The 24,742-nt window shown below is 36.7% G+C and overlaps 1 protein-coding gene and 1 long non-coding RNA gene across 3 annotated transcripts in view; one reads left to right on the top strand and one right to left on the bottom strand.

Annotated features, from left to right (window-relative positions):
- Positions 1-1,085: 1,085 nt before the first annotated feature.
- The window catches only part of LOC134538689 (RB1-inducible coiled-coil protein 1), a 104,774-nt gene continuing 81,117 nt past the window's right edge, over positions 1,086-24,742 (top strand). The window contains exons 1-5 of one of the 2 annotated variants that reach the window (XM_063380118.1): positions 1,086-1,349; positions 2,683-2,874; positions 7,141-7,349; positions 9,205-9,366; positions 15,528-15,654. In XM_063380118.1, coding sequence (XP_063236188.1) covers positions 2,807-2,874; positions 7,141-7,349; positions 9,205-9,366; positions 15,528-15,654 — 566 coding nt within the window. In that variant the 5' untranslated portion in view covers positions 1,086-1,349; positions 2,683-2,806. Of the gene's footprint in view, positions 1,350-1,884; positions 1,972-2,682; positions 2,875-7,140; positions 7,350-9,204; positions 9,367-15,527; positions 15,655-24,742 lie in introns of those variants that run through there. The other variant, XM_063380119.1, reaches the window with a different exon arrangement.
- LOC134538690 (uncharacterized) lies at positions 15,502-24,710 on the bottom strand. Its single transcript, XR_010076201.1, has 2 exons — positions 21,720-24,710; positions 15,502-19,477 (listed from the first exon to the last, which is right to left on the bottom strand). It is a non-coding gene; the product is annotated as an uncharacterized LOC134538690 (long non-coding RNA).

The raw sequence follows: 24,742 nt of genomic DNA, 5'->3' as shown, positions 1-24,742 counted from the left end.
ATATATAATGGCATCTCTACATCCTCAATCTTAGTCAAGCTTTTGACGTAGAAAGAATGAATTATAATAATAAAATAATGTGTAAATATTTTTAAAAGTTTATTTTAATCTGTTATATAAGGACAACTTCGTATACATGTTTCTTTTTCAGTGATGCATATTTAGTTTTGCAAATTAAGAATTTTTGGCTAATTTCATAAGAATTAATTTTTACTTTGTAAATGTTACAGAATATTAGTTTGGCACCAAATCATATGCTAATCGGTCCAGTATAAGTGTTTTATTAATATTTTTATTAGATAAATAATCGTGAATCGTTATTTAAACTTTTTAATTAGGTCGTTTAAAATATTTAGTTTAAATTTCTTTGTAAAGTCAAATCTAAACGCTGAAAAGTTAATAGACATGAAAAGAATAAATGAGCTTAGAAATAATACAGAAGGACACACACACTCATTAGCATTTTGCTTTAATATATAGGATAACAATGAGGCACCTAGTTCAACCATAACGAACATAAGTGTTGATCTATAGTATGTATATATTTATAATAAATCCTTTTACAAACGATTATAGTAAAAAGGTGATACCATCCGTATACAATATAAAAAAGTAAACATCAATATAAGAATAAAACAAATATAAACTCAAATATTTCGCTTTTTTTTTTGCTATTTTAAGTAACAACAGGGTTTAAAAATTTTAATAAATATTGCACTTGCATTTAAAATAAAATGTCATGGTGATACAACAGAACTTAATGACGTAACGTTTCGATAAACTTCGTGTAACCCATCGTATGGTTTTTCCATTCTCTTTTTTTAAACACCATACATGTAATGCTTACTAATTTGTTTAATTTATCTCCACTTATAATAAAAGGGTTAGTGGCTCACAACTCAATTGCGAAAACCATGACGTTTTAATCGTTTCACGCACTACAAACATGATCTCAGAATTCGCGGGCGACGGAGTGTGTGGCCTTCAACTGTTTCCGGCTGTTTCGCAGACAGCCACTCATTGGACGGTTTGTTTACCAATTGATCAGCGTTGGAAATACTTTATTGATTCAATTTGAACTTTTACCACACACGTAAAATTACTCCACCTTTAGTGGTTTTAAAAAAAAACATTTAATATGTATTTGGTGTACATAATCCGAAACTGCAAATTGTTTGATGAAATATCAAGTTTCCCATGATTCCCCGCAGTAAACAGCTGTAGTCGCACCAGGCTGCCAAGGCAGGCAGCAGTGGTGGGGCAGACGAGAAGAAGTGTTGCCACTTGCCAGTTGCCTCTAATGGCAGCTAGTAAAATGGAAGTGAATTTGCTCGGAAATTCTTTGAAAGGTACGTTTTAATTGTTCGTATTTATCGTTCATTGTTCACGTGAAGATTACTTGTTGCCGAAACTGCTACCTGACCTGTTCGCGAAGTCGTTTTTTCCAACATTTTCGGTGCGTTTTCTTTGTGTTTGGAAACAAAATGTTTTGTTGTTCTGCACAGCTGATGCTAATTGTCACTTATTGCATTGCAAACGATTCAACGAAACCTCTGCGATTCCTTTAATGATGTAACACGACAGTATTCTTGCTTATAGTGAAGCAAACTTATAATTCACATTCTTAAAAAAATATAGCTACCTGACAGAGGGTGTTTTCCATTGTTTTGATTGTTAATGCGAGAAGTCGAAATTGCATCTTTATGTAATAAATACTTAATTATTATAAGTAACAATTAACGAACAATATTAGAGTTTTGGTTAGATATATACATTGTTGGGTTGGTTACGTATACATTTCCAAAGTGTCTGAAAATTTTAAAAATTTTTCCTAGGTTTTTTTTTTGCTTGTGAGGTTCCTATAATTTTGTTTATTTACAGCGTTGTTTTGTGACTAAGTGAAATTCTACCGTTTTGTTTTTTGTGATCAAAATTTTCCATTAAGCTTTTGTATACCTAATTATATGTTAGGTAATCAAGTCAATACATAAAGTTTTATTTACATTGTTAATTTGATTGCTGTTACTTAATAACTTTTTACAATAGCAAAATTCTAGTACAAAATTCTAGCAATGAGAAACCACAAATGGACAGATGCTGTAGGGGAAAGTCTGTAGTAAATTGTAATTGATTCATATGTTGTAAGTTATGTTATGTCACGCTGTAAGTTTGTCAAAAATAACCACCAATGAAATAAAGTTCAGGTTGATAAGAGTTTCAGTTACTTATTTATAGTACACAAGTATCATAATAATATATACTAGTTATTCATAAAATCATGTTATAATGGCCATTATATTATAGGGATAATACAATATTTGAATATTTAAAATTGTGTTCCTTTTTTTGTTGAATTATTGATTTTTAAACTTGCGATTGGGCAACCCGGTGGCAGGGAGTTCCCCCCCCCCCCCACCTATTTGCCCAATTTCTGAAGCTTTCTCCTCAAGTCCTTTCCTCTTCTCACATCCAGTATCTTTCTCTCAATCCTATTCCATTTCGTCCTCGTCCTCACCAGGAATATTTTTCTTCCTCTTCCCGTTCTTCTCCACACACTCTGAATCTTCCACCCTTGATCCCTCCCTCTATACAACCCTTTGTTCAACCTATCTCCCAGCATCCCCCAGCCCCCTCTTAAATGATAAACTTACTATTTATTTTTAATTTTTTTTTTGTTTTCAGAATTTCGGTCAGGCATGCTCGTGCACACGGTGGGTGCGAGTGACACACACTTATGAAAAGGAGCAAATTCAGTCCTGAGGCATAGCGGATCCTCGTTGCGGTGGTGGGGCGACACCGGGCCAGGATGTTGTACGTATTCCACGTGGACACCGGCAGGATGCGGACGTTCGACATGAACTTGGCGCTGGAGAGGCAAGTGGACGGTGCAAAGTAGCTGGGTAATAGTCTTGCAGCGCGGCTTTTCCGCAAAGTAATGATAAAATTCCGAAAATAATTTTTTCAAGCACTAGGGACGTCACTGTGTGTACCCTGAAAACAGCGTTTCTGAATTCCTACTGGTTTCTGAGAAATCACCATTACCTACTTACATTACAATGCGTGTGCATTGACACAGCCACTGCCGTTTTTTCAATTTCCCCGTGTGTGATTTGGAGAACTTGAGTTAAATAGTGCGGATGGTCAATTTTGTTAGGTTAACTATATTAAAAAAATATTTCAAAACATTATGTAAGTTCAGTTGGGTTAGTATAGCTACATTTAAAATACTGTAAAATATTTTTAATCTTTGCTTAGGAATTAACAATTTAAGATCCTTTGCAATTCTTACCCAACCAACTGTCCACATTGTTTTGTTTTTGATGTAGCTAACCTAATGTAATTGACCATTTTCACAATTTAACTAAAGTTCTCCAAATCATACACTCACACAGGAAAGGAAAAAATTGCACGGTCGCATTAGTGCACAGGTATTGTAATGTAACGTTTTCAGGAGAAAAATGTTTTTTTTTTTTGATTGATTGATTGATACACTTGCGAATATAGGAATATAGGGACGTCTCTGGTGTCAAAAATTAGTATTTTCGGAATTTTATTACTTCACGGATAACCCGCACTGTAAGAATATTAATTTTTTTGAATAGTGTAGCAATATCAATGACTTGGCAGAGTTTACTTATAATTTACTGTAATTTTTGTGAACAGGAGCCCATTGAAACAAAGGTAAACAAAAATTTTAAAATGCATTTTTTTTTAACATCATAGCCTTCTTCCTAATCACTGTATAAAACACCATTGTGATATTTCTCTGATTTCATTAGCTACGGCAGAATTATTTTCCAGTAATATGTTCATACTATTGAAATTCGAAAATACATTTTATTTTTAGTTCCTAATATTTTTTCTAATCATTCCATAAAATGTAATTGCGATACTGCATATAGTTTACCAGTAGTTTACTGTTTTATCAGATAGCTAAATATGGTGTGTGTACTAACTGTACTGTTGTTTACTAGTTGCAAGCAATTATGCCAACTGTAAGAGTATTTGTGACAGAGTAGTAGTTAGTATAAGGTGTCTGAGAAGCTGTGCTAACCTAACCTTTGTTAATTAAACTTAAAATATTTTTTTTTTTATATTTTATTTATCTATTTGAGTTTTTTCTCACATTATTTTTATATTGTGAAAAAGAAGTTATCACTTTGAGGTGGGCTACTGGGACTACATTTCAAACTGTTCCATTGTCGGTAATGTAAATATAGTGACTTAAATTTGTGTTATGAGAATATTTTTCCATGAGAGATTGCCCTGATTGTTTTTGCCACCCTACTGTTTTCTTGGTACTACCTGCAACTTGATCCTGTGGTTTTCCAGAGATCCTAAGGAACATAGCTTAGCCGAACCTGTTTTCAAAAAGACAGGGATTAATGTCAGTACGAATGACAAGTGCCCAGACAGTTTTCCTTTGCAAGTGTCTATTGAACAAGAAGTAATTAAAAGTGCATAATGCAAAGTGTGTGTGTGTGTATAAATAAAAAATAATTCTATCTTGTAAGGGAAGGTCTAGTGTCCTCGTTGTCACGCCCTGAAATAAGCCCTTGACCAAAGGATACTGAAAGTATGTCTTAAGCAATAAAGATCATGTGAGTCGTGTTATGAGTGGAGACTATTATTTTGTGAATCCACGAGGTAGCAAAATCCTTTCTTATGGTCCAATTTGCAATCTAAAAAAGATTTGAATATGCTTAGGCAAAACAAGTTTGCCTGGAGTGAGATGAATCTGTAATAATTATAGCTCTAGCTATAAGCGTGGACATTAGCGAGTTTTTTTTTTCTGCTGTGCCTGACGACAGTACAATATTTGCGAATGATTTTATCAGTAGGGCCATGTGCCAAACTTTCACGAAAAGATTACCAGAACAGCTAGGTGTGTTAAAACTTAGTAGCATTGTCTGTGTCTCGTGGTTGGCTGGGTTTATTTCAGGTACACCAATTATAGCCATCCAGTGCGGAAGCAAAAGTGTCCTGAATGGCCCTTCCGAATAGGACAATGACTTTTCTTGCACTTGTCAGTCACTAGCGCGGGTGTGCCTTATTGCAGTCTAATGAGCGATCGGTAGTCAAGATTTTTTGGTTTTATATTTAGGCCAATTTAGTTTTAGAAACTTGAGATTTTGGTGTTATGGTTTTCATTTTTTATGAAATCTGTTTATTAAAAAAGATGGCACATTACTGAACAAATGTGATACTTAAATGATCCATGGTACTAATTTCTTCAGAACAGCATCATTTTGACAGATACATGATGCAGTTTTTCAATATAATGAATTGTAATAAGCCTGTTTAACTTTTTTGAAAAAATTTAATAAATCAGTTAAAGTATTCTGTTTTTTTAATAAACATTATAAGGTTGTAATGTAAAAATGAATAACTAACAATAGTTGCAAGATTTAAAAAATGTGAACTTTTTCCAATATTTTTTTAATTTAATTGTGGTACAAACGTCATGCTAAAGAAATTACTTTTTTTGAATTTAATATTTAAAATATTTAGTATTTTGTATTAGAGTTAAGTTTTGGTTGATACTGGTAGGTTTTATTATTTTAATTGCATTTCGGTACTTAGTGGTGTATTAACTTGAATTTCAGTTTCACATGGTGTTTGGACTTTTTTTTTCAGTTTTATTTAAGTTTTATTGCAATTCACATATAATCTTGGTCTTACTCATCAGCAATGTCTGTCTGAAGGCCCCCACACACGTTCAGTCCAAACTGTCAGTTGGACTGATTAGTCGGAACTTAACAGCTAGAACTGTCTCGTGTGAGCAAGGACGGTAGACTGATCAGTCGGAAGTGAAGGAGTGACGAACTGATGTGGATTCCCATCAAGTCGGACTGTGGGCTTCAGAGCACTCAGTCCGAACTGCTGTTTGTGGAAACAGCATTTCGCCAGTCCAAACTGTCAGTCCATTAGTTGAGTGTCGTGGCAGAAATATTTGTTTATACTCTGTTTTTACACTTTGTCTAACCAAAAGTGCAACTGCAATTGCAAAATCCAACGTTTCGACCATATTCTACGATGAAAGGATACATCCGACAGCAGCAGCAATCACAAGGCTAATCTTGTGTGGGGAAAGCTTCGTGCCGGTCCAAACTGTCGGTTCGGGCTGTTTGGTTCGAACTGAGCATACTTGAACTGATCGTGTGAGCACTGACAGTTTGGGCTGAGCAGTTCGAACTAGGAGCTGGAATGATCGTGATTGGAGCCTTTGATAGTGCTTGCAGCAGGGGGCCACAACTGTATAGGCAGAATGTGGCCACTCAAAAACTGTGCAGTTGAGCAATGCCAACATCAAAAATTAAGTTTTAAATATAAAGAAAACAGAAATTTCTTAAAAATAACAACATAAAAAAAAAATATTTTTAAAACATTTTTAATTCAAAAATGAAAATATGGAATGGTGTATAAACAGAGTGGTGTTATAAGTATAATAAATTGCAAAATAAACTTTGAAATTTTTTTTTCGGTGTTGAATTATCTTGGTAGCAATGAAATAAGCATGGCTGCCATGTGCTCATGTGCTGACGTGTGCATGTGTGCATTTTTTTGCAATTGAAACTCGAGTTATAATCTTCATACTATGCGGCTAAGCAGTTTTTAAGTTTTGAAACAAAAGATAAAGTATTTTAACATAGTGTTTCGGTTGTTCCGTATTGGAGAATAGATAATCTGAAACATTTATGGTAAATTCTTCTAGCAATGAACGACAGAAATAAATCAAGCTGCAGCGTCAAGCAGCTGAAGGAGGTGATGTTGTTAGGTTGCCGATAAATAGAGCACAGTTAGATGATTTACAAAGGAAATAAAGAGCGTTAGTTGAAGCATTGGGTTGAAACTCTGTATGTATCGTCCTTGCGTTGTGGCCCTTAGCGTGAAGGAGGTGATGATGTTAGGTCGCCGATAAATACAGCACAGTTAGCTGAAATAAAGAGTGTTAGTTGAAGCATTGAGTTGCAACTCTGTATGTATTGTCCTTGCTTTGTGGCTTGCAGCGTCAAGCAACTGAAGGAGGTGATGATGTTAGGTTGCAGATAAATACTGCACAGTTAGCTGATTTCCAAAGGAAATAAAGAGAGTAAGTTGATGGATGGGGTTGAAACCCTGCATGCATCGTCCTTGCAGCGTGAAGCAGCTGAAGGAGGCGATCGAGCACGACTGCGGCATCCCCGCCAACAAGCAGGTCCTGCTCGTCAGCGGGGGGCAGACCCTGGAGCCGAGCGCCCGCGTCTGCAACTACTCGGCGGGCACCGACACCAACCCCATCTTCCTCTTCAGCAAGTGCACCATCGAGAGCAAGATGCCCCCCAGCTTCGCGATAGACCTGGGGTCCGGTGAGCTATAGCGGAGTGTTGCAGCCGTGGCCTGTCCCACACTTGGATAGCGGTGCCTTTGAATATATATACTGTATAGAAGTTGCGAGTGGATAGGATTTACTCTACGTTTTTCAGGAGCGTATGATGAGCAGCTCGGGAACTTCACCGCCTGCAGTGCGCTGCCGTAACGCCCTGTATCATCATAATTGTTATTTACATGTTAGAGCGCAGCACTGTCGCCCGCTGTCATTCCCCCGCACCCCCCACCCAACATTCACTGCAGCTCAAGGTCGTTCAACGGGAGTTTGTGCGTAGGGATGAGAGGTGGGGTGGAGGGTGGGTGGAGGACAACGCGTGTTTGAGGGAGGGTGGGGAAGGGGTGTTTGAAGAGTTCGAAACTTGTCCGCTAGGGACCACCACAAGTCGATGCCCTAGAGATGGTGGCGATTGCGGCGGTGAATTAACCAACTACCTCAAACCTTATTAGAAATTTTAACCTGGGCTGGCGACTTATATACAGTATATATATTCAAAAGTGGTGCAGAGCAAATGGCACCCCACTCTATACCTTGATATTTCTTTTAACCTTGAAATTTGTTGATTTTTCTAAGTCAGTAATATTACAATTCTATGCATTCTAAAAGAAAAAAAAAATACAAATACTTAACACTGAATTATTATTTCACAGGAGAAACTGTTTGCAACAATTGGTCGCTATTAATAATCAAGGCATTCCATTAATTATGTGCTATAATCAAACAGATCAAAAATATTAATATGAAACGACACAAACAAATTTGATGACAAAATGCTTTAAACCAAAATGGCACCGTGGAACAAAGAATTGAATAATATCAGATGATGCTCTTGATGAATGCATTTTCAAAATTCTTATACCAAAGTTTCCTTTACAAAGTAAATTTTTTTAAGTACTTTAAAATTTTTTTTAAATAAAATTAAAATGTTGTGTCTAAATATATCTGGCAACAGAGCACAAAAAAAAAAGGACGGTGCTAATAGCAGATATAATGCATTGGAAGAGAGTAAATGTCCATAAAAATGCATACTGCAAAGTAAAAGGATGAGTAAAGGTAGTATACTCTTTCTATGCTTTGGTCTGTATGCATGTATAGTGTTTCGTATTTATTCTTTATCGTCAAATTTTACACCACTCGTGAAATTTTAAGTTTCGGGTAAAAAGAAAAAAAAAATTGAAGTAAAATCAGGTTTAGAACCGGGGAGTATGCCTGAACGAAGATTATTTTTGTCTTGCTTTTGCACGTATTAGCGTGAGTCTTTTGTTATTTGGTTTATGTTTTTATAAAACAACTGATAAATAATAACTGGAAAATTTTCTGTATATTAGCAGGAAATTGTTCCAAAAAAGATACTTTTCTGGAGAACCAACTTCTCTGGTAGTGTTTTTTCCTATAACGGATTTAATACGTTTACGTGCCCATACTTGTTTGGTCTAAGGACAAAAAATAAGTGTGTAATTGACTTCTAAGTAATAATCTGTAATACTGCAAGCAAACTGCTGTAAAATTTTTACAACACATTGCTACGGTTAAATTTTGCTACATGAAGATTTCTTGGGAAAAAAAAATGGCGAATATAATGAAACGTCTCCGATGAACAGGAAATAGACTTGAATGAAAATTACAATGAAACCCTGGCCCGGGCCTGATTTCCGACAGTTTTTTTTTTTTTTTTTTTTTAAATTAAAATACTTACACGCCTTGTTGAAGTTCATTTGTGAATGTGATACCGGTGCGGTTTGCGCACAGGTCGGTGGACGATAAATTGTGAGGCATTGAGGTGTGTGTAAGGTATGTCGGGGAATTGTGCGAGTGAGCCTGCGTTCCTGTTCCAGATGCGGAGCTGAAGGAGCAGGTGGAAGGCACCCGGGACCTGCCCGACACGTACATGACCGTCGGCAAGAGGGTGCAGCTGGCCCAGCGGTTCTGCGACCTGGCCCGGGAGCAGACCCGCGTCTGCGAGCAGCTGGTGCACGATCAGCATCTTCAGCAGCAAGGTCGGGCGTCGGTTCTGCTTCTTCTGGCCGCTGCGTTTCACCTCTATATATATATATATATATATATATATATATATATATATATATATATATATATATATATATATATATATATATATATAAGGGTTGGGTTGGTTCTGTAATTTTTTTGGTTCCGGTTACATTTCGGTTCTTGGAATTCGGTTCAGTTCTTCTCCGGTTCTGGTTCCTGTCTCATTGGTTGTGAGGATAATCAATCTTTAAGAAAAGAAAAAAAAAATATATACTATCTCATCGGTAGAGATGGTGATTTATAGCATTTAAAATAATAACATTTAGCATTTTGAATTTATCTTGGCAGGTTTCCAAACAACTTTTTAGCACTTATGAGTGCAATAAATTGAATACAGTACACTCCCTATTTAACGCGGTTGTCTGGGAACATAACTTTTACCCGCGTTGTTGCATAACTGCGATGTTTCGATGTGACTAAGGTCAAAAGGCATAAAACACCGCCTGTGTTCTAATAGGTCGGCAAGCACGCACAGTATAGACAGCCCGCCTTATGTGCGGACTTTGCATCCGCAGTTTTCACTAAACGCTGGTGAAAAAATAAAAATAATAAATTTTAAAGATAAATATTAAATGTTGAATTTATTTTTCGCGTGCCGTGCACAGTTTGTCGCACGGCCTACGAGCGCGCCACACGCCGCCATCCAAACGTGCGGCACACACGCTGCTGCCAGTCTCGTGGTGTCAGCCACAGTATCTGCTTCGTCTGAGTGTCCGTAACAAAGTAAGTGCAGTGTGTGCGGATACACACGATTCTGTGGTCAAAGTCTTCTAAATTAATAGAAAGGCCGTAGAGATACTTCAAACCGAATATGAATCGCAAAGTACCGAGTTTGATTGACAAAATAAAAATTCTAGATTTACTTACTGATAGCGTGTCTTTTGCAGAAGTAGGCCGCAGGTACGGGAAAAACGATTGTAGCATTCGTACAATAAAAAAAATAAAGAACCGTCTATCGTGTCAAGTGGTTAAACTTTATTATCCATGTTGACAGTAAATTATAAATGGTCACATGTGGGAAACAAAAATTGCGCCAAATAAATTTTAGCGCAAACAGTGGCGCCGTATTAAAAAGTCTGTTAAACTATGTATTTACTTATTCCACCAAACGCTGTGTCGAGTTGCTGAGTGTGTGTGTGGCTCGGATCGGCAAGTGGGCCGCTACACATAAACATTTCCGGGGCTTGTTTACTACCGCACGGCAAAAGTGGTACAGTATGGTTCACGTAAGTATTGGACCACTGGGAATTCCTCTGCAAAGATTAAAAATACGCTAGCTGATTTACTTTACTATTTAATGTTAAAACATTATACCAAAGTAAAAAGATGAACATGTATAATACAATGACTTACATAATAATATTACGTCTGTAGGTTCAAGTTGTAACAAAACATTTCTATACAGATGTTCAGTAAAATAGCAATTAATACAGTACATACTGTACCGTAAAAAAAATAAAATAAGTCATAGTTAGTGTAAGTGCTCCACACTAAATGGGAAGATTCTGGAGTGGAATTTTAAACACTGGACTACCTGATTTTGCCTTGTACACAGCGATGCTGCTCAGTCAAGTGACTCATACTCTGCCTGTGTGCTGCGTGAACACATTCCCTCCCCCACCGCCTCCCCCTCTCGTGTTTCTGTCCGCTCCAATCTCTAACTCTCTCTACGCCTTATCTTTCCCTCCCACCTTTTCCCTCTCCGACAGTATACTTCAACTACCTCGCTACATTCACTGCTATACATAATACCGCAGCCACTCCTGTCAAGACAGCACAGCATGGGACAGGTCAGACATTAAATAAAAATAAAAAAACTGCTCTCAAATTTACATTTACAGCGTGGAGTGTTTACACAATCACTAAAATATATGTATGCATTACATATGTATATGTACCTATTCATTTCTTTTAAAATAATCGGACATTTTTGTTTGGCGTACTAATGCAGTGCGTTTCTGTTCTGCATAATGCTTTAAGTTTGCCAGGTGAAGCAACGGGACATGATTGGGCTCACTCTGTCTTTCTGTACCTTCTGGGATACCGCACTCACGTGATATGCTCGCTTTCGTCTCACCTTTTTTCACACGCTCAATGATTTTTAGTTTATCTGCTATAGAATGAGTTTTTAGTTTCTGTGACATCGTACCAAGCGCTAACAAGACTGACTGTATAAACACGTCTTCAATAACATACGGTCAACAATGACTTGTCTCCGCTTGTCAGCACACGTGACCACGAGAAGTGTGCAGATGGGAAATGAGTGAACTACATACTGAAGGTCACCAGACTTCCCCCCTTTCGGCTTACTCATCGCCCCTCTCACTAGCGCTTATATTCCACCCCTCCTGTCTACCCGGGTGTCTTGGTCGCATATTCTCGGCTCGCCTCTCCCCTCCCAGCCGCGGCGCCTCTCCCCTCCCAGCGTTTGCCGTCATCCAAGCCTATCCAACATCAATCCCCAGCCGAGTCACGTTGGATGATGTTGCTGGACGTTGGGCTTTATCGGGTCCCCTGTCCGATGCTTAATTTGTGAGATAAAGCGACGTTAAGAACTAGTGTTTCAGAAAATAACTCTGGGCTGGATTGGCCCAGAGTTTGAAAACCCTACAAGATAGAGAAATAATGTATGGATATATCTTGTTTAGAATTTCACTGCGGACATTTTCTACGCCTAGGCTTTTTTCTGCCCGATGCTTAGTTTGTGAGTTACGACGCAAAATTATCCTAATCGGCTGTCAACCATTTATTCCATTATTATTCATTTCTGATTGGGGGACATGGTTTGACCCGTGATATACCCGATTCCGCGATCAATCGGGGCGCGATATACCGGGAGTTTACTGTACTTAAAATTACAATAAATATTTTTTAGCCGTGTTCATGGCCATAGTTGATGTAGAGTGCACAAATAATGTTATTGAAACTAGTTTTTTCAATTTTCGCCTTCTTTTGGTTTTCGATCATGCCAGAAACCGTTGCTTGCCGTTTTACAGACTTTTTTTCTTCATCCGATTTCTCAGTAAATCTTTTTTTTGCAGCCCGACGTCCCTCAGATTTAATGTGCTTTTCAAGTACATCATTTTTTTTTCCACTGCAGATGGCGATTACATAAAAGGCACATTAAAATATTTGTATCACTTTCGTAGAACTATTCATTTTTGTATTCATTTATGCGATCGCGAATGGAAATTATGTTTCGTCCCATTTTTACCACGAGAAATAACAGTATACAACACATTCACGAGTATGCACGTATTTGTAAACACACCACCTTCCACAGACTACACAAAAACACGGTTTTTACGGGAAACAAAGACAGAAAATGGGCGCTGCGAAGCAGAGATGTCGCAATATGGTGGCCTAAAGACTTGTACTCTGCAAGATGACGGACACTCTTCCAGCTAGTTGTTCTTTGCTTTGTTTACAATCGCGAGGCACGGATGGCCATTTTTCATTCAATATTTACGAACAATAGTGTTGTGAATATCGTGACCATAAGATACTTGTGCTGAAAACGCCATAAAATGATGGTTTCTTTTGATACTGAACTGAAACGAAATACAATCGATAAATAAATTGTGTAGAGTGAAGACGAATCTACGTTTTTTACCTTGATTTCGCATTTATCTCGGCTTAGTCTAGATTTTGCATTTTATAGCAGAAAAAATATAATTTAGCATATTTTCGTATCTATTTCGCGAAAACGAAAAATCACCATCCCTACTCATCGGTAGTATTTTATACAGTGTTCGCATATAGCAAACTTCTCATCTGCATCAAGAACAAAATGTTCCCAGACGACATTACTGCAACGAAACAAACTCCTCATGCACAAAGCTGAAAATATTACTTCCTTTATTAATTTACGTGCCAATTATCGCCTAAACCACGACAGTAGCCAAAACAAAACGTCGAAGTTCTGGCTGTGTACCAACCTCCCGGTATTATTGGTCGCATGTGTCGAAAAATGAGGGTAAAATAAGTACATATCATGTTAAAGTAACATCTAAAAGGGTGTTAATTGTTTACTTTAATTTTCTCATACATTTAAAACCATATGGTTTAATTCTGGAATGGTAAAATAACGTTTACCGTTTAAGTTAAAACGTATGATAAGTTGTGTATTCCATGGCAAGTTGGTCACTATGTTCACAAAAACATGGCAGCGCAGCCGCGGCATATTACCGTAAATAAATGAAAATAACAATATGACCAAGACATAAATTTTGGAAAATTTTCCAATTATCAGTATTGTGCTACATTTACATACAGAATAAAGTTATCCCAGCACTAAATATAATATAGAACATAGTTATGGCTGTGATCGCATTTATTTTCTTAAGCGCATTGAGTCACGCCTGAGGTATGTACGTACGGTAACGTCTGTTTGTTTTAGATATGCGGAATGTTTTATTTACCTATTTATTATTTATACGATTATACGTAATGGAAAACACCATTAAATAAATCATTGTAACATGTCTTAACAATAATTATGTCGAACGGTTGTGCTTTAAATTTGAAGTGTAGTGAAAATACTGAAAATGAACCTTAACCCAGTAACTTTAAAAAACTGGTCTTTTCAGTACCCGAAAACGGTTCTGGTCTGGGAGCCTGCAACCAAGGAACCGAAGAACCGACCCGACCCATCCCTAATATATATACACACACATACACACGCATATATTGTTGCCTAGAGTAAAGGGTTTGGAAAAAAAACAGGTGTTTTATTATGTTATTTTGATTCTCACAGTGTTTTTTTTATTTTTATTTATTTAACACTTGTGACATGCCTACAAACAGTTTATAACCTTAGTAGTTGGCACAACAATTATTAGCAACACGACAACAGTATGCACAGACAGACTAATCATTACAGTTACAAAACCTACTGCACATCTAGTATTTCAAAACTACAATCATCAAATAAAATATAATGTTACGAGGCTTGCTAGACAAACAGCTAATGTGACAGAATGACAACACATCAAAGATAGTAACGTAAATTAACATACTTAAAAAAAAATACATTATAAAATTAAATGTGGAAGCCATACAACATCATGCTTTCTGCCACTCAATGTTGAGCCAGTCAAGTTATAAGGTTATAACATCAAAGAACTGAAGTCCAGAAAATCTGTACATCTGACTGGGACTTAACCACAGAAAGGGTTTTTCCCCCGCAGGAGGAGGATTCTCCATAGAATGGGTGTTTCTAACAAAATGAGGATTAGAGTACATTCAAGGATGTCCCACAGAATAGGCAGTCACTTTTTAATATTTTTAATTTTAGAGGAATATTTAGCTGGATGTGATTTACAACTTATTCAGATAATTAAAATGATAATGATCTTGCTTAGCTAATAATTTTTTGTTTGTGTAATTATTGACCAAATCTACGTTACTATGAGTTGAATGAAACCTTTTATTAAAAATGATTAAGATATTCTATTTAAAAATACATTATTTGAAAAAACTATTTTTTTTTTATAAAAAAAATACTTGGCTTAAACCATAGTTTAATCTGTGTTTTAAACCATTGTGGTTTAAATCAGCCAACCCTGTTAAAGCACTTAAGTCTTTGTGGGCTTATATTTAAAGTTATGACACTTTGTGATGCTACAGTGAAATCTCTTTAGTCTGGCAAGTTCAGAACCACAGCCATGCCATATTAGCGATTGTATTGGCCCCGATTAAGGCCTCTCTCCAAAGGATATCCCAGTACATGAGCTTCTGGTGAGTGACAGTGACATAATTATAATTAATCAGGCAAACAAAATTTACCGCAAATTACAAATTGTATTGCTTAGGTAGTGGAATATCCGTAGAAATTACCAGTGATAAAAAAGAAAATGATTGCATTAAAATCTTGGGGAAGTGAAGCCGAGATAACATATTCTTACTCCGTGTAGCAAAACGTGTTTGTAAGGTTCCTCATGATTTTACAGTTCTGACAAAATTGAATCTAAATTTTATGTTAACACAAATTGTTTTATTATTTGAGAGATTTGCTCCTGGTAGCTGTTGATATTTCAGCAAATAAATCTGCTGATACTCTCTTTAGGTCATAATAATGACACTTTTTGTTTTGTAAATTTTGTTACAGGTTGGGCTGCAGTGTTGGCAAACTTGGAAGATACCGCAAGAGAATTTCGGAATAGGGTTGAAATATTCAAACAAAATTACCTCCAATATTTGGAAACGCATCAGCTGTATTCGGAACTCTTAAAAAAGTAAATGGCATGTCAGTTATTGTATTCTTACCATGTACATTTTTATCATGGGACTGAAAGATTTAAGAATGTCCGTGTGTATTCCTCTTCAGTGACTAAATCAATCTAATACAACCATAGTGTGTTCAGCTTTCATGTTCAGGCTACTAAACAAATAGCCAAATTTTAAAATTGTTAAATCTGTTGCAGATAAATTACTTTAGAGGTGTAGCTCCCATTCTATCAATCTTTTTCGTACCCTGAGTCTACATAGTTCATAGTTTAATGTTTTATTCAGTGCTTACAGAGATAGATAGTTTCAAAGTGATATACATATGTGTCAAGCTTATATCTTAAGTTTGTTTAGCTATTGATATGTAACATCCTTTTTATATTGTAACAACTTTTTTTTACATAGAGCACTGTACTGAAAAGCCTGCAGTGTTTAAAACTACTGCACATTTTCTTCATAATATCTAAATTTAGTTTTGATGCATAGGTCCCTATTGATCTTTATGTTGACTAGATGTTCAAACCTGGATTGTTAATATTGTCACGTGCACCTTCAGAGGGGGGGGCGAGAATCGTAGCTCTTTACATAGAAACAACTCGCTTGGCATCAACTAGTCTTAACTTCATAAAATACTTTACTGTACCTAGGATCATAGGTTCGTCATCCCGTACAGGATGTCTGGTGAGAGCTGAACTAAGGAGATTTTGCAAAATAACATAATACTTAATTAAAATTATTTTATTCTTAAAGTCAAATACTCAACATCATTTTAAAGAACATTTAAATAGCGGGATTACAATTTAAAACAATAATCTCTTTACTTCCTTAACGATTGAACGACCTTACAAGAGAGAGAATGAGAGAACTTCACTAAACACTTCCCTAGTCCTTCCGAATACCTCAAATCATAATTAATACTTAAAATTAAAACAAAGATAAGTCCATACTCACATTTTCCGAAAAGCCTTTCTTGATCGATTACTTTAAAAAAATAACGTAGGGGCCTCTCCTGCCCTTGAAATCCCGAACGAACATTACATTTTAAAAACTATGACGCGTGACCCCTGACGAGGGCCATAGCCTCCGCCCGAAAGCTTGACGACTACATTATGACCTAACTTAAATTAAACGACTCGTGGCCTCTGGCGTCGACCATAGCTGCCGCCCGAAAGCTTGAATTCCTACATCACGAACGAACTAACAACTCGTGACCACAGGTGAGACGCATAGCCTCCGCCTGAGTGAGCCTGAATTCCTACATCACGAACGAACTAACAACTCGTGACCACAGGTGAGACGCATAGCCTCCGCCTGAGTGAGCCCCGAGTCACCACTCACTTGCGCTTAAATTCGCGCGCCCTGCCGCGCCTACCATAACAAAAGCTCGTTATTGAAGTCAAATTTACTAAACAACTAACTAGAACATCTGGGAAGACTACCCCCCCTCTACCCCAATGTGCAGGCCACACCGCGCGGCTTGTTACGACAGCGCGCCCCAGTAACTGCGGCCCGTGGCTGCGCCAGCGCGCGGCCAAACAAACAAACAAAATTCTGCAAGCCCGCAGCGCGCCGCGCCGGCCCCGTGCCCCAATTACATGGTCACGCCACTTGCGCTGACGAGTGAACAGAGCAGCCAGCCCAGAGTCCCGTCAGTAAAGTCCCTAAATTTGATTTCAACAACCCTGCAAAATTTCAACCCGCGACATAACCCTCCCCTCACAGAGCTCGAGCCCCATCGAGCTACCTCAAAATTACAAATTGTCTTTTTCCATTAAACCATAACTATAAATTCCTCATTTCACAAAAATAATAATTTTCTTAGTTCCTTGCTGTCTGAACATACATCTAGATTCTGCATAAGATTTATTTTAAAACAACAAGTATTCATAAAATTAAATGTAAAACTTTTATCTGGTTTGTTCTCACAGGAACCTTCAGAGGCTCGAGTTCTCAATTCTAAAAAAATTGTTCTGTTAGTGAAGCTCTCTTTACAAATTAAATTACTGTTCTTAGTTTCTCAGTATTCGTTAAACAATGTGCAAATTCTTGATAATTATTATTATTTTTTTTTTTTCGGTTTCCGTTTATTACCATACTTCTTTCGTTCTTCAAAAAAAATTAAGTGTCCTTACAGTGTTTCAATTAATTAAACTCTTATCTCGTGAAGGTTGGTGCAACTCCTCGAAGTCAGTGTTGTCGAGAAGAGTAGCTCCCTGGGCTGGCCATCAGCAAACACCACTCAACTCCAACAGCTACTGGACTGGCTTCCAGGGCAGCTCACAACTTCTCCCCACATCTGCTTCGGAGTTGTGCCATCCTCATCACGAACAGATTACAATTCTGAAACATCATCAACAGGCATTACCATCACGCCTGACAAATACAAAACTAACTACTAAACTGCAATCGATGGGCAAGGATGCAAACACACAAAAAAATAAAATTAATTAATTCAACTGCTAACATAAAGTATCCCACCCTTAGCATAATCTAATCAGGCAAATAATTTGATAGGAAAAACTTAAGGAAGGGAAACATGACCTCCAATGATTTTCCCTAACTCTTGAGTCTTGATCTTCTCTATACAGCAAATAGTCCCCACGAAGTAACTGGGTTGAAGGTCAGTTCACATGACCCACCCATAACCTCTTCTACTCTTCTTTTCTTCTGGGGGCAACCACAATGCCCACCAATCTCTCTCCATGGTGCCGAACCAGCTATCCCATGAGAGTAAACAACGTAGTCAATAGAAGCGCAGAGGGGAAACACCAATCTCTGGCTTGTCGAGTCATAAAACTGCTTTATCTTCTTCTTCTTCTGAGTAAAAATATCTGACTAACCTTGCTTCTATTCTTCCAAACAGTAAAAGTTCATCAGGTATCTTCATGAAAGAAACATTCTAACTAATAATTCTTCATTTTTCTTCTTCTTTATTTCTGTTAGTTGTAATAGAAGGCCATGTTAGGGAGGTTATAGGGAAAAAGAGTGGCCAATTCCCACCCCATCACCCACCTAGATCATGACTAATTAACTTTTAAACTTTCTATTTCAAACAAATAAAAAAAAACATTTTTTTTTATTCAAACTTTTAAACTATAATTACTTTTACTTCATAACCTCAAAAGCTAATCAATAATTCTAAATGAAATTGTGATTTACTGCATCCTTGTTCCATCCGATCTGTTTGTTTATAACCTTTCTTGTAAAGTATAAAATTTTCAAACATTACTAATTCAAAAAAAAATTAAATTCTGGTGTCCTTTGAGTTACAATTAAATTTACTATTTCTTAGCTTGAAATAATTTAAGTTTTCAGAACTATTTCATTGTCTAATTCACAACACTTAAAAATCAACTCAAAACAACAAATCATCAAAATCAATAAGATCATCTGACCTACCTATCAGTACTGTGAACTTGAACTGTTCGTACACATTTATAATAAGCTATTGTATTTAAATTCCAACCTAAATAAGGTTTTAAAAAAAAAACTACTAATCCCTCTGTAAATTAAGAAAATTAACTTTAAAAATTAAACTTAAGGTATTAGTTCTTTTTGACAGCTACCACAACTCACTAGTTCCATTACATTACTATAACCTAAAAAGTTCTGTAAATAATGTTTATAACAAAAAAAACTCCAGTTACTGTCTTCCATAAAAAAATAAAACTTTACATGACCTTATTAATCTCCACTTGTAAGTCCATGGCTGCCAGCTTTCTCTTCTCTTGAATCTTCAGTCTTGGCTCTTGTTTCAGTGATCTTGTATCTTGTCTCTCGAACTCTTGTCATCTTGTAAACTGGACTGCTGCTCAGCTCATCTTAAGGAATCTGTAACAGTTTCAAAAATACATGTTAATTTAAATTACATAATTCCTGTTCTTTGGTCCTAAAAAAAAATTGTATTATTAGTACACATTACCCTGAAACAACATTATTATTCATTGTTTATTACTTAAAAAAAATGCTTTACCATAAAATCCTTTTTTGTTCTTTTCATTAGGCCTATTTATTTTCCTTCTTCTTAATTAAATTCTGCTTCAAATGTTAATCCTAACTTAAGACCTACCATCTATTTATTATTCATTACCTACATTATTTATGTTACCCTAAAATTCCCATAAGTTTCTAATACTTCCTATCAAAGACATTCTCTCTCAAAAAAAATTTACTTATGACTCTTAACTTAACAAACTTAAAAAAAACTTTTACACTAGACTTAACTTATTATTCATTCTTAGTTACTAAATTTCTATATGTAAACTTTAGTACTTACAAACAAAAACTGCCTATTTCTCTCTACCTCTTAATCTCTTTCAATTATTACAATAATAATGTTACCTTGCATCTTTAAACTTTCTTCTTTTCAATTAAATTAGACATCTCATAACAATAAAAATTCTGCCTATACTCTTCTTATGGGTGTCCAACCCAACAACAAAATTTCAAATTCTCAAGTTTCCTTATATTTAAATTATGCAATACAAATAACCTCTGTGGTGCCTGTACCCTTTTAGGCCTACCACCTTCTCCTCTCACAGCATGACAACTCTTATTCCTCGGGGTCTGTATTCACTGTTCCAAATCAAATATCTCAAAAAAAATTAAAAACAAATTTATTATTTTAAGAAAACAAAAATTTACATTGAATTTACTATGGAGCCTGGAAATCTTAATGTCTCACAGCAGCTAACATGACTAAATCCCATGGAACCCCAGGTTTACATAACCTGTGCCCAAAAATTTAAGCATACCAGGCTTTCTCTGCACTGGTTTTACAGCATCACACACTATTTAGGGCCCCTGATCTGCCATCAGTCCCAAGGAGTTTTCCCACAACCCCTCTCTACACAAGCGCCTACCGCATTCCTCTCAATTGGCTATCGGTTTTACGGCATTCTTTTGGGATCCGACCATCAAGTTAGGGCTAATCGAACACTAAACCTCCATACTTCCAAACTAATGTAAATCAATTAAATTTTCTCTGTAATTTCTTAAAATCCAAATAAAAATTATTCAAACATGCCCAAGAAACTTTCAAAAAAAAATTCATAATCTTATCTTCAAACCCTTAAAATAAAAATAAATAGATTACTCTGTTTTCTCCTTAATAACTGTAAACTGTCAACAAATATTATGTCGTAAATTTAACTATGCTTACTGACTCTAAATCATAAAATCTCATTCGTCCCAATTAATAAACAACCAATTTCCTTGAAATCTCACTGTATCTCTCATACTCAAACTCCACTGGCTGAATATCTCAATAAATTCAAAAACAATTATCTAAACTCTTAAAGAAATTCCTCCCCAATTATTCAAACTTCTTCACATTATTTTATTTCATTACTTAAAACACCTTACTCAAAAAAAATTAATTAATTATCTAGCTATCTTCCATTATTATTTATTTACCGAACAAAACTTTCTTATAAATTAATTTAGTAAAATTCAATTTCACATTAGGCAAGTACACTAACTCTCTACAGCAATGTTTCTCATTTCCCTCCTTCCTAACTGAATCCAATCTTACTTAACCTCCAGGGAATTTACCTCACAAAATAACCAAAAATTTCACTGTAGTGCCTATCTGCTATAGGCCCACTACACAGGGGGCTCTAACCCCACCAACAAACTTCATTGAAATGGTACCCTATCCCATACAGGATAGCCACTTCGGTACTACCATGGGGAACTCCTGCCCCAAACTACTCACAACTCTCAGGATTCTCCTGACCCTTAATTCCGTAGTCAGCCCATCTCCTATGGTCTGCGCTACAATTCCCTTTCTTCCCAGGGACACAACACCTCACCTTAGGGTCCCTCGCCCTAATGAAAACATTAATTTTGTCTCTCTGTTCTTTTGGAGTAAATTCCCTCTACACACAAAATCTAGCCTTCCCAGTTTTCTCAATGCTTATCGATTTTATAGTGTACCTCCTTAATAATGTTTACAAATCCCAAAAAAATATTTTTAAAACCGAGGTAGAATTTAACTAACAAAAACATAAACAACTTACAACGAAACACTTCTAGCCTATACATCATACACTTCTTAAATTAAATTACTTACATACTGAAAGTTCCTCTTCTCCTAAAACACACTTAAATTTAAATTTATTTAACCAATAGTCTATTTTCTTATCGCTAAGTTACCGTACAGCTGATCAAAACAAGGTCACGGCCTGTCCACGTCTCCGTATGAGCCCGTGACGTCACCGAATTCCATCAGGTGCGCCAACCCTCGCTTGCGGTTCCTCCGTTCTCCGCTAGGTCTCAGCACCTCCCCGTCACGTGTTCACTCTGCCACGTCCACTGACGTGTCGTTCTGAAACAACTCTCAACATTTTTCTAATTAAAACAAAACATCACTATAAATTCTATAACTCTCTTTTACATAAACTCTCGTTTTCTCTTTAATTCCTTTCTAACGTTTATCCTTCCCTCGACTGATTTAATTCGTACGTCTCGTCTCCTACGCGCACGAAAACAAAACAAACTTCACTTGAAAATAATTCCTATTTACGACAAAAAACTTTATTTTAAATTATAATTCTCTTAACCTACAATCTTAAAATGAACTCCAATTAAATTAAACCACTTGCATTATCTCTAATAAGCATTTAACTTATAACGTATTCTCCTCACGTAATAATCCCCGATATAAATCTACAATAAATTCAACGACTTAAAACAACTTATCACTATAAACTTTATCCTTACAAGTATCCTCAAATAAACATCTGTTACGTCAAAAAAAAATCTCAAAGACTTCCTCCACTATAGACTAAAATTCCGTAATCCTCTCCTCAAGTAAACTCTTAATAACCTGCTATCAGAAGCTGAAACTAACTTAATAATAAACATAAAAATCTACCTCTCTCTCTCTCCAGAAATAGAACCTATCCGGCGAACTCTACCATTTCTGTCACGTGCCATCTTCAGAGGGGGGAGAGAATCGTAACTCTTTACATAGAAACAACTCGCTTGGCATCAACTAGTCTTAACTTCATAAAATACTTTACTGTACCTAGGATCATAGGTTCGTCATCCCGTACAGGATGTCTGGTGAGAGCTGAACTAAGGAGATTTTGCAAAATAACATAATACTTAATTAAAATTATTTTATTCTTAAAGTCAAATACTCAACATCATTTTAAAGAACATTTAAATAGCGGGATTACAATTTAAAACAATAATCTCTTTACTTCCTTAACGATTGAACGACCTTACAAGAGAGAGAATGAGAGAACTTCACTAAACACTTCCCTAGTCCTTCCGAATACCTCAAATCATAATTAATACTTAAAATTAAAACAAAGATAAGTCCATACTCACATTTTCCGAAAAGCCTTTCTTGATCGATTACTTTAAAAAAATAACGTCGGGGCCTCTCCTGCCCTTGAAATCCCGAACGAACATTACATTTTAAAAACTATGACGCGTGACCCCTGACGAGGGCCATAGCCTCCGCCCGAAAGCTTGACGACTACATTATGACCTAACTTAAATTAAACGACTCGTGGCCTCTGGCGTCGACCATAGCTGCCGCCCGAAAGCTTGAATTCCTACATCACGAACGAACTAACAACTCGTGACCACAGGTGAGACGCATAGCCTCCGCCTGAGTGAGCCTGAATTCCTACATCACGAACGAACTAACAACTCGTGACCACAGGTGAGACGCATAGCCTCCGCCTGAGTGAGCCCCGAGTCACCACTCACTTGCGCTTAAATTCGCGCGCCCTGCCGCGCCTACCATAACAAAAGCTCGTTATTGAAGTCAAATTTACTAAACAACTAACTAGAACATCTGGGAAGACTACCCCCCCTCTACCCCAATGTGCAGGCCACACCGCGCGGCTTGTTACGACAGCGCGCCCCAGTAACTGCGGCCCGTGGCTGCGCCAGCGCGCGGCCAAACAAACAAACAAAATTCTGCAAGCCCGCAGCGCGCCGCGCCGGCCCCGTGCCCCAATTACATGGTCACGCCACTTGCGCTGACGAGTGAACAGAGCAGCCAGCCCAGAGTCCTGTCAGTAAAGTCCCTAAATTTGATTTCAACAACCCTGCAAAATTTCAACCCGCGACAATATATTTTCCACGGAATAATTTTCAGTTTTCATAAAAGTCGTCCTTTTTGGCAGTCTCGCCTGTGTACAGATTCTAATATTAATTCATTGAAGATTGCCTCAAATTTTCCTGTGGTGATAACACACCTTACATCATGAATTTTGGCCTGCAAAGACGTTTGGTGTGAAAAGAACCGTTACTTAGCTAAATTAACTAGTGTGTTTGTTTTTATAAAGGCTTGTATGTTAGTCTGTTAATGCTTAGTACAGGGTTTTTCAATCACTATTATTTGGTGCACTATTATTCTGTGGTGTGCTGCGAGGTTTTTATGAGAATAATCATCCAGACATTTCAAGTGAAACCGCCTTACAAAGCACCTCACTTTAAAGCATATATTTTCAGATCCCTACTACATATATGATTTACATTTTGTAACTGTTCAGTACAAGGTACTTTCATTATAAAGTTTCTTTCCGGAACATTGAAATAAGATTTGAATATCTTTTTAGAGGAGTACCCGCCATTAACACTGAAATCCCCTAAAGCTTTGTTCTAGGCCTGTGCGGGATCCCGAAATTCGGGAAAAATTTCGGGAACATAGAGGCTTTTATCCCGTCGGGAGGGAAAATAAATTTCCCGAAATTTTCGGGAATTTTAAGTTTATCTTTACTAGATATAACATAACCTCAAATCAATCAGCTAATGAACCTAATACAGTAGAACCTCAATGATACGTTCCAGTTTCATACATTTTCCCGTGTCATACGCCAATTAATCTTGGTCCCGCCGAAAGTTCTTTTACAAATGGTTTACTTTCCCGGAACACACACTTATAAAATCATTAATTTCCCGTTTCATACGTTTTTACGAAGCGGAAAAGCCCTAAAATTCACAAATGTTTTTTTATATTCCTCCTTATAAACTACGTTTTAATGCTTTTATTTTTAAAAACGTTCATTGTTTACCATTGCAAATGTAAGAAAATAACTTTATATCACCATAGATATGGATAGTATCAGGAAG

The sequence above is a fragment of the Bacillus rossius genome, chromosome 14, assembly GCF_032445375.1.
Source record: "Bacillus rossius redtenbacheri isolate Brsri chromosome 14, Brsri_v3, whole genome shotgun sequence".
In the NCBI taxonomy this organism is placed as follows: Eukaryota; Metazoa; Arthropoda; class Insecta; order Phasmatodea; family Bacillidae; genus Bacillus; species Bacillus rossius.
Note: the sequence above shows the minus strand (reverse complement) of the source record. Positions and strands in the feature narration are given on the sequence as shown.